Source organism: Amphiprion ocellaris, chromosome 17, assembly GCF_022539595.1.
Source record: "Amphiprion ocellaris isolate individual 3 ecotype Okinawa chromosome 17, ASM2253959v1, whole genome shotgun sequence".
Classification (NCBI taxonomy): domain Eukaryota; kingdom Metazoa; phylum Chordata; class Actinopteri; family Pomacentridae; genus Amphiprion; species Amphiprion ocellaris.
In genome coordinates, this window is record NC_072782.1 from 33,667,277 (window position 1) to 33,678,131 (window position 10,855).

The window sequence follows — 10,855 nt, forward strand, 5'->3', positions numbered from 1 at the left end:
TATCAACCCCTCACTGTGCAACTGGGTTCTGGACTTCCTGACAAACTGCACACAGACCGTCAGGCTGGGGAAGCACCGATCTTCTGCAACAACCATCAGCACAGGTTTCCCACAAGGATGTGTGCTCAGTCCACTGCTCTAAACACATGACTGTTTTCCCTCCTATCCATCCAACTATACCTCGAAATCTGCAGACGACACTACTGTGCTTGTACTTCTCACTAACAACAATGAGTCTGCATACAGGAGGGAAGTGCAAAATCTGGTCTCATGGTGTGTAGAGCACCATCTCAGCCTGAACATCAAGAAGACCAAAGAAGTTACTGTAGATTTCAGGAAGTCAGGACAGCACCATCCACTCTACATCAGTGGAGAGGAGGTGGAACAAGGCACATGCTTCAAGTTCCTGGGTCTTACTGTGACTGAGCAGCTATCCTGGGACACCAACACTGCCTCAGTCATTGGCAAGGCCCAGCAGCGCCTCAACTATCTGAGAAAGTTGAGGAGAGAGAAGCTACCACAGAAACGGCTGATGAATTTCTATAGGTGTTCCATGGAGAGCATGCTGAGCGACTGCGTGGCTGTCTGGTTCAGCAGCAGGCAGCCATACAGCGGGCCATAAAAACAGCTGGTAGAATCATCGGAGTTCCACTACCAGATATCACCACCATCTCCACCTCCTGCTCCCTGCAACACTCACACAGAATCATCAGAGACTCCTCCCACCCTGCCCACCATCTGTTCCAACTGCTACCATCAGGGAGAAGGTTCACATCCATCCGAGCAAGAACTTCCAGAATGACCAACAGTTTCTTTCTACAATCCAAAAGACTCCTCAATAACAACAAATGCTGAAAACGCTGTGCTTCTCGTTGTTTTTATAACAATGACGGTAAAGAACCTTTGAACAGTCGTATTGGAGGCCAAAGTAATGCCATCCAGAGTAACTATCTGCTTTGAAAGCGAGTTTCTGAGATTTTTGGGGCCAAATACAATGACTTCAGTCTGGTCTGAATTTAGTAGTAGAAAATTACAGGTCATCCAGGTCTTTATGTCCTTAAGACAATCTTGCAGTCTGGCTAGCTGATTAGTTTCATCTGGCTTCATAGATAAATACAAGTGAGTGTCGTCAGCATAACAATGGAAATTAATACAGTGCTTCCTAATAATATTGCCTAAGGGAAGCATGTATAATGTGAACAGTATCGGTCCTAAGACAGAACCCTGAGGAACTCAGGTACTGGTACAATGAGACATTAACTCATTGTTAAATGAGTTAATAAAAAACAATAATACAATAGTACAATAAAAAAACTGGAAAAACTGAGCTGTTCTAAAACTTTTGGCCAGTAGTGTATATGTATAATTTATATATATTAAAAACAAAGCTCTCCTCCTTGTTGCTGATGTGGTCAATCTTCAGACTTTTCTGGCTATAAAGTATTTTACAGCTCTGTTTGTGTTGCATTTATATACAACCTCACACTGTAATCCACAAATCCACTGTACTCGTTTGCCTGTATTTCTGTTTCTTGTGTCATATATTTTGAATATTTTATCTTCTTTCTCCAACACCTCCAGAGAAAATCGGTTTCCTCTACATTTCTGCTGCTTCCTGCTCTCCCACTTGTTCAAAGTGATCAATTCAGCTTTTTCTAAAATAATATCAGGTAATAGTCCAATCAGAAGGTGACAAGTTTGATCTCATTGATGAAAAACAGATTATATGTTCCAGACTTTAAGTTAACACGTGTGATTCTTTCACCTTATACTGCTTCATAAAAATAATTATCATCATCATCACGCATCAGACTCTGTGTTGCTGCCCATCACTGATTGGAGGCAAAATAATAATAATAACAACAACAACAACAATAATAATATTTGTCATTGAGGTCCTAACTGTAATTTCTGTACAGAGAGCGTTGTTGATGCATTATGGGAGCACAGCTTTGCCAAAACTGATGCCAAAGACATTAACACAAACAAAGTGGTCTAAAAAAAACAATCAAGCATGAAAAGAATTAAAATTATCTCTGTGGTCATGTGGGATTTAAACCAAAATGACTCTCAACACAAACTCAAGAAAGAATGTATTTTATTTCCTTTTTTTCATCAAATTCCAAACAGACACGTGTCCTGTGTACATATGTAGGAATCTGGAGAACAGATTTCAACTGCAACAAAATGTAAAGCAATGAAAACCAGAACGTCATGCATTCAGTCTGATTGGGATGTATTTGTCCTGAATTTAGCTGCAGGTTTTTCTGCTCCATGTCTGGATTCTTTGGGTCACAGTGAGAAGAAGTTTCCTTGTTGCTGCTGTTGGGATGGTGACCCTGTTTCACCGCCAGGACTTCAATAAAGTGGACAGTTAGAAGTGAAAGAGCTTCAGCTGCTCAGAGCAGCGGCTCAGGTTCCTCCTCTAATTATCCAATCAGCAGGCGGCTCCAGGTGTTCAGCAGCTTTATCATCCTCAGGTGAGGCGGCAGTCTGCAGCAGCTTCCAGCCGCTCTTCGGTGCTTCCCGGCGGGCAGAGAGCAGCGCAGTGGACCGGAGCATGTCGGCGGTTAACAGACGGATGACGATGGCCTGGGTTTGGCCCGCTTTGGTGCTTCTAGCCCGGCTCACCACGGCAGAGGAACCGCGTCGGGACGCACACGGGGCTTTGGCCGGCTCCAAGGCGCTGATCTCGGACTCCGAGCCGCCGATGGAGACCCGCAGCGGGGGAGGCTTCCTGCCGGTGCTGGTGTGGAAGTTTGTGAAAGGTAAAAATGCTGCTGCTTGAGGTGAGCTCAGGTAAGAGAGGGCGTGATAAACAGCAGGTGTAAGAGAGCAGAGCTTGGAGGGAAATGTGGCCACATGTTGAAAGTGTAAAAAGTGAACATTTGTGTTGCAGATGCTGCAGATGCATCAGATTTGGGCCGACCGCAGTTTCTCTGCAGCGACACGTCACTCTCTGTTCGCTTGTCGCTCATCCGATACTCTGACCTGCATCTGCAAGGTGAGTCTGATTGATCCACCTGCTGCTGCTGCACCGCCTCACTCCACAGAGGCTCTGGAAGCTTTCTGCTTCATCTCAGTGTTCAGCCTCTGATGCTCTTTGTGGTCCCCATGATGCCTCACCTGCAGACAGGTAACAGGGAGGGTAAAAAGGAAGTGAGGGGAGCTGCTCCCTCTGCTGACTGAACTGCATGATTACAAGGTAAAAGTTGAGACTGATTCAGATCGAACTTCAGCTTCAGACATGATCTGGATGGGTCAGGTTGGCATCATGTTGCTGACTGCATCATCTTAATATTGACTTTGAGCCCAAATTTGACTTCAGGGTTTAAATGTGTTCAAATACACAACTGTAGCTGAAATAAAAGTTAATCAGACTAAAGTGTTGATTGGATGAATTTCTTAAAAGCTACTTTATCAAGAAAATGAAGTCAAGAACCCTTTGATTCCTGTTTCAATGAGATAATAGTAGTTGGAAGATGTGAACCGTGAGGAATCAGTTTCAGGTTGTTTCTGCTACAAATGCAGTAAATAAAATGGCTTTGCTTGAGAGAAGGAACTAATTCCCTGAACTCAGTGTAGTTTGTTGAACATAATTTCATTAGAAGTTTTGGTAGCTCCAGGATAAAGGCAGCTGTTGGGTTGATGTTTCTTGGTGAGTCTAAACATATTTTAAGAGCACTGAAGCCTGGTGCAGCTCCGTCAGTGGATCCACCTGTTACTTTTGTCAGATGGACTCACCTGGAAAGTCTCCGTCTGAGATTATGTGACTTCTAACCTGTTGGTTCTGATGGTGTCTCTGCAGATGGGAGGAGGTTGGCGTGGCTGCAGCAGGGATGTGATGGTTCTGTTGGGACCGTGGGGCCGTGGCTGCTGCTGAAGCTGCCTTACACCAGCTGCCATGTGACATCACAGGTAAATCTCTGGGTGCTGAGTTTGTCACTGAGTTTCTACTCAGTGGAACGAGACTAGAGACCAAAGGCACCAGAAACGGTGGAACTCCTGGATGTTCTCCAGCTAATGACAAACTGTTACCTGGTGACGACTTGGTCTGTTCCACAGGTTTCAAATGGAACGTGGTTCCACCAGTTGAAGCTGCGTTACTTCGACCACCTGCTGCGGGAGAACATGACGGCTGTGGTCGCCTGTGAGGATCCTGCAACGTGGACCCTGCCGGCGGTGAGCTGCAGGAGCACAGAAGTGGCTGTGAAACTGCCTCAGGGAAGCAGACTGCAGAAGGTGAAGGCTCTGGGGAAAGATGTGGTGGTTGGGAGGGTGCAGACCACCACTACTCCAGAGCCAGTGTTGGTGCAGATCTCCACACCGGCAGACAAGGTAAGGATGGAGTGATCCACCATCCAGTTTGTCATAGCTGGGTGGAGAACTAACGGCTGAATGTTGTGCAGGACTCCATGTTTGAAGTGATCTATTTGGATTCGGCTGGGGAGATGTCCACGATGCTGGCGGCTTGTTTCGGTGCAGCCAGAGGAGATGGGCGGGATCGTCGGCGCAGAGCTCTGCAACACCAGGACCAGTGGGACTGGGGGGTGAATCCTCGTCATTGGCACAATGTGGAACCCCGACAGGTGAGAGGGGAAACTGAAATGATGGGAGGAGCAGAACCTCCACATGTTGAAGGAAACTCTGCTAATGCACCTGTCAAATGTAATCACACAGATGGTGGACAATTCCTCAGAATACCTGGATGCATCAGATGATGGCCCTTCTGATGAGGATGATAAAGAGTTGGATGGTTATGAGGAGGATTCAGATGACGAGTTGGATGAAGAGCAGTCAGATGATGAGGAGTCTGATGACGCCAACAACACAACAGCCAACATGACTGATGCCCAGACAAACTCCACAATAGCAGCTCCAACCACAACACTGACGGTGGAAGCTGAAGAAACACTGAACTCCTCGATGCCTGTAAAACCCAGACTGGGGAGAGGGTTGGCTGACATGGAGACGTCTGGTGACTCTGAGGAGGATGACGACACCTTTTCACCTGTAGGACCCAGACTGGGGAGAGAGATGGATGACATGGAGGTGTCTGATGATTCTGAGAATGAAGAGTACGATGAAGAGGAGTACGATGGTGAGGATGACTATTCCGATGATGCCGACTATGAGGATTCCACAATGGCCAACATCACTGATGCCCAGTCTAATGCCACAATTGCAGCTTCAAACACAACTGAAGAAATGCTGAACACCTTGCCACCTGTAGGACCCAGACTGGGGAGAGGGATGGATGACATGGAGGTGTCTGATGATTCTGAGAATGAAGAGTACGATGAAGAGGAGTACGATGGTGAGGATGACTATTCCGATGATGCCGACTATGAGGATTCCACAATGGCCAACATCACTGATGCCCAGTCTAATGCCACAATTGCAGCTTCAAACACAACTGAAGAAATGCTGAACACCTTGCCACCTGTAGGACCCAGACTGGGGAGAGGGATGGAGGCATCTGATCTAGAATTCATGGATAATGATGCTTCTGGGGATGAGGCATACGATGATGGTTCTTCTGGAGATGATTACTACGATGAGGATTCTGCAACAGCCAACATGTTTGATGCCGAGATGAATGCCTTGTTACCTTTTGAACCCAGACTGTGGCGAGGGATGGATGACCTGGAGGCATCTGATGACCCAGAGGACATGGAGGAACATGAGGAGGATGATGATGATGATGATGATTCTGAGGATGATGATTATGACTCTGAGGATGATGACACCTTTTCACCTTTAGAACCCAGACTGGGGAGAGGGATGGATGACATGGAGGCTTCTGATCCAGAACTCATGGATGATGATGCTTCTGGGGATGAGGCGTCTGGGGATTACGACTCTTCTGGGGATGACGAGCTGTCTGACAGCAGTGGTGAGGTCTCAGATGATTGATGCTGACAGTTCCACAACCAGCACTTCCATTACACATCTGGACCAGTCCATCCACAACTGCAGAGGTCCTTGGTCCGACTCCTTGTATCTCCTCTTTCAAATAAAGTATAGCTTTGCATCAGATCCAGTCTACTTATTTCTCATGTAGAGCTTTTCTGCTTCCACATAAAATAGTGAACATATTGAGGTGAAATGAATAGCTTTGTAATGTGAGGGTTGATCGGTTTCAGAGCAGAATTTAAAACCTTTCCCTCCTATAAAGCCCTTAACGGTCCCATCTGGTGCAAATCCGTGTCTGTGTTTGGTAATTCTTGACCAATAGGGGTCCAGCTTTGTGTAGCCCTGCCCCATCACTGTCCAGGTGAACCATCAGACCGAGTAGCTGCCTCTGTCTTCCAGGTTTATTTACTTCCTGCAGCTGCTAACTAATGTCTGAACAAAAAATAAAACCCACCAGATGTCCTGTTGGTGGCAAGAGTGAACATAAGAGTCTTCATGCACTGCAGCATCTGAGGAACTGAACACCCAGTGGATTACTGATGGTCCACACAACTACAGGAAAACCATAGTTGGGCACACAAGGAAACTGTAATGAACTTTCAGTTTCCCTGGAGATTCTGAGGTTCCAGAATTCCTTGAAAATTTTCTGGGACTCATAGTGGTTCCTCAGGGAGGTTCTGAGTCAGATCACATTCCTGCAGTCTCACTGAAATCCAGTCTGGCTCACGTGGTCTTGGTCCAATGATCTTGTCTTGCTTGGGTCGGATGGATTAGTCTGGTCTTGATGTCTTGGTCAGATCTGGTGGCTCCACCATGCTTCCTCTCCATAGTAAATTTGTTTTAAAGTTCTGGATCCACAATACTCCTAGATCTTTGTGAAAGTGGCCCACTGGCACTCTTTGTCCCATCCCTGAAATGACCAGTCAAGACTTGCACAGACTGGACCAAATTATCTGATCCACACTGGACCAGATCATGTGACCAAGATTGGACCAAACCATCTGACCAAGAATGGACCAGGTCATATGACCCAATTGGACTTGACCATAAAACGCAGACAGGACCACATTATTTGACTAAGATTGACCAAACCATCTGACCCAGACTGGACCAGATGATATGACCCAGACTGGACCAAACCATGTGAACCAGAGTGAAGTAGAACTGGGCCTCATTTATAAATGCTGTGTACACACAGAACTGGACCTGAAGGGGTTGTGCAGAAGGGTGGTGATCAGTGATTCTTGTCTAAGCTGGTTCTAGTTCTAACTCACATTTGTCAGTTTGTGTTGTTTTTTGTTGGCGTTTGAAGTCATAGAATTCAGTAAATCTCACATCCAGCTGGGTGAACAGAATAAACCCTTCAACATGGTTCTACTCCAGCAGAACCCCCCGACTCAATGTGATGAAGGCCAAACACAAAAATACAACCAGAAAAGCACTTGGAGAGTGCAGTCCTCCTCCAAGGCTGCTCATTGCCCCATATGCCAGAAGTTCAGCATTTGTTTATTAGTTATTGATGATCAGAAATCACAGCAACATAGAATGTGTCCATTTAATATAGATGTACCCACAAACAAAATGACCTTAGCACAAATGTGTGTTTCTGCATGTGTACGTTATGTACGGATACCGAGTCACGTGACCTAAATATGTAGCAGGCAGCAGGAAATGATGGGACTCAAACACCCCCACAATTTAATCAGTTGTTCCTTGGATCATTTCTGATGGATAAGTCCTCAGTGGTGGATTTGTAGTAGGATCACAATCAGCTGATGTAGTGTTCACTGGTTGTCATGGTTACAGTGACGCTGTGCCGCTATGTGGCAATGATACAGAAATCTTTAACAAATAAGTGGAGGTTCTGCGTTCCTTGGTGGCAAAATAAATGAAAGTTAAGAAAATGCAATAAACAGTAAAACACCAATGGAAATACAAACATAAAAAATATAATTTAACTATGTAATTTAACTCTATGTAAATGGAGTCAAAAATACAAAATTCAGGTTTGAACACACTGTAAGTGTGAATGTGAGTGTGTGTGGTTGTCTCTTTGTGTAGCCCTGTGATAGACTGTTACCTGTCCAGGTGTCCCCTGTCTTCACCCTCAGTCAGTTGGGATAGACTCCAGCCCCCCATGACCCTGATGAGGACTGAGCGGTGTATAGATGATGGATTGAAGGATTTTCCACAGATTTTCAGTTGGATTTAGATCTGGTGATTGAGCAGTCAAGGCATGGTTCCAATGTTATGGTTCTCCATCCAGGCTTTAACTGACCTTGTCTTGTTGGAAAATCCAGTCATTGGAGTCAGGAAAGAATTTTCCAGCTGATGGAAGAACACTGTTTTCCAGAGTAGCCCCAAACATGACCTGGTTCATTCACCCTGTTCCACCCAGACTGAAACTACCCCAGATGGTCACTGATCCACCCCCATGTTTTACTGTAGGGGCAGACAGTTGCCACGTTTACATGAGACCTTTAATTCCTCTTTAATTCGTAATTAAAGTTAATTCTGCTCTAAAATCTCCTTGTAAACACTTAATTCCAAATTAAAAAGTTAATTCCGAATAAACTTAATTCCGAATAAACTACTTGGTTTCTTCCGATGTTAATTCTGAATAAATTAATTCCTGTGTACGTTCTATTCATGTATACAGTTAATTCCGCTTTAGTTAATTCCGGTCATTCTGCGCATGCTTGGCTCCTCACGTAGCGATGACATAGCGACGTACACAGCTTGGTCTTCTGCCTCCCTTCTCCGGTATTCTATCTCTCTTCTCCTTTTCAAGTAATGCAACAGAAGTAGTACGCCATTGTTGAGTTGCTGTTTCAAAACGACAATAAAAAGCAAAGCGAAAAGCGTGCTTATTAGTTGTTCCTCCATGTTGTTGGGGAAAAGAAATGCCACAGCAAATGGAGTTTGTTTTCTTCTGGTAAACAGGGATACGTCACGTCCACTCCCTGTCCAATCAGAATCCTTTCCAACGCCCAAGCGTTAAAGCGGAAGTAAGGCAGGGGAATAAACGTGCGGTCCATGTAAACCTTAATCCGGAATTAATATTTCCATGTAAATGTGAAGCACAAAACTTTAATTCTGAATGAGTTAATTCCGAATTAATAATTCTGAATTAAAAAACTTCATGTAAATGTGGCCAGTCTGGTTTGTAGCTTCTCCAGGCTTCCTCCTAACCAGTAAGTTGGCTGGAGTGGACATCAACTGAACACTGGATTCATCCCTGAAGAGAACCTTAGTCCAATCATCAACAGTCCAATCCTTGTGATCCCAGCAAAGAGTAACCAGCTTTCCTCTGCCTTTCCTTGATGAAGGGCTTCTTCCTGCCGTGTGTGACTTCAGACCAGCTTCAACAAGTCGCTTTCCAACTGTCCTTGTCCAACAAGTCCCATTTCTCCACAGTGTCCACTCTTTTTTAAGGTCCCGGGAGGTCTGAGCACGATTCCTGACAGGAACGGATGAGTGACGGTCATCTGGTGGGTAGAAAGACGTTTCCTGACCAGCTAGCAGTTTGGTAGAACCATGTTGGGCTGTTTTTTCTTGGTGTAATGAACGGCTGTCTTGGAGTTCTTCAGTTTTTTCGATGTCTGCCTTTGTGGCTTCACATAATTCTTTAGTTTTAGGCGTTATGTGAGAGCTGACAACTTCTGAGTTGTGCTACGGCTTGAATGTCAGCAGGAAACCACTCTAGGCCTTTGCATGTGCTGCTGATGATATAAAATGTCCTCTTATAGACCTTGGAATACAATGAAGCTGAAGCAGGTCAGATAGGACATAAAATATTATGGAATCAGCTGCATTTTTTGTCGTGTTCATTGTATTCTTCAGATAATGTACCTTTCGTGGTACGAGGCATTGAAATGAAGGAGACATTGAAGACAAGAAGGCTGGTCTAATAGTTTGATCCATGACTGTTTGTACATTTATTAAAGTTACTTATAACTGAGATGTTACTGATAATATGCATGAATAAATAAATAGAACTGAACTAAAATCTTGCTGCTCCTTTTTTCCTGTCGGGAGGCCAAAGGAGTCTGACGATGGCCAGTGATGGTTCAATAATCTGCAGAGAAGCAGAGATAAGATAAGAAACATGCTGAGACTTCGGACTGCCAACTGCTTCCTCCTGCAGCACGTTTTACCTTCACCTGGAGCATCAGAGACACGTTTAAACTGAGCATCTGGTCCAAAGATCAGACAGGAGAACAACGGACACGCAGTTCAAGCTGCTGCTAAAGACCCTTCCTTCTGGATCAGTTCATGACATAAAGCAGTTCCTGAACCCGGTTCTGCTGTTTATGGCTGCAGCTTCACAGGAGACCAGTCATGTGTTCACATAGTTTCATGTAGTTTGTGTATTAATATGTGTCAACGCCCAGGTTTTTGACACGTTTATTTGTTAATATCTGTTCTTTTTAACACATTTGTGTGCTAATATCTGTCTTTTTTTGCACTTTTATGTGTTAATATCTGTTTTTAACACTTTTGTGTGTTGAGATCTTTTTTTTTGTTGTTTTTACATTTTTGTGTGTTAATATCTGTGTTTTTAAACATGTTTGTGTGTTAATATCTGTATGTTTTGCACTTTTGTGTCTTAATATCTGTTTTTGACACTTTTGTGTGTATGTCCAGATGAAATGTTGCCGTGTTTTGGGCCAGATAAATTCATTATTTTAATGATTATTTTATTATCGTTTCTCTTCTTGGTGATGGAGTAAACATACCTGAATTTAATTTAATTCTTTTTCCACCTTCTCATCACGTGGTGCGTTCAGGAGATCACATGATCACGTCACTCTACAAACGCTGAGTACGTGGCCCCACTAAAGCCCCGCCCCGATCCCAGAACTCGATCTGTGATTGGTTTACTCTGTTGTTGTCCAGCCTCTTCTAAGCTCCTCCCCTCCCCCTACGTTAAGCCGTG

At 44.6% G+C, this 10,855-nt stretch overlaps 1 protein-coding gene across 1 annotated transcript; it reads left to right on the top strand.

Annotated features, from left to right (window-relative positions):
* The first annotated feature begins 2,388 nt into the window (after positions 1 to 2,388).
* Positions 2,389 to 6,039, top strand: LOC111564359 (uncharacterized). Its single transcript, XM_023263870.3, has 6 exons — positions 2,389 to 2,768; positions 2,900 to 3,004; positions 3,809 to 3,918; positions 4,066 to 4,338; positions 4,410 to 4,589; positions 4,681 to 6,039. The coding sequence occupies exons 1-6, from the start codon at positions 2,561 to 2,563 to the stop codon at positions 5,914 to 5,916; spliced, it is 2,112 nt and encodes a 703-aa protein (XP_023119638.2). The 5' UTR covers positions 2,389 to 2,560; the 3' UTR covers positions 5,917 to 6,039.
* The last annotated feature ends 4,816 nt before the right edge of the window (positions 6,040 to 10,855 follow it).

Excerpts from the sequence above, each read along its gene's own strand:
- LOC111564359 (XM_023263870.3), top strand. The coding sequence starts at position 2,561 with ATGTCGGCGGTTAACAGACGGATGACGATGGCCTGGGTTTGGCCCGCT. Across the intron at positions 2,769-2,899 it reads GGTGTGGAAGTTTGTGAAAG|ATGCTGCAGATGCATCAGAT; the intron begins GTAAAAATGCTG and ends TTTGTGTTGCAG. Across the intron at positions 3,919-4,065 it reads GCTGCCATGTGACATCACAG|GTTTCAAATGGAACGTGGTT; the intron begins GTAAATCTCTGG and ends TCTGTTCCACAG.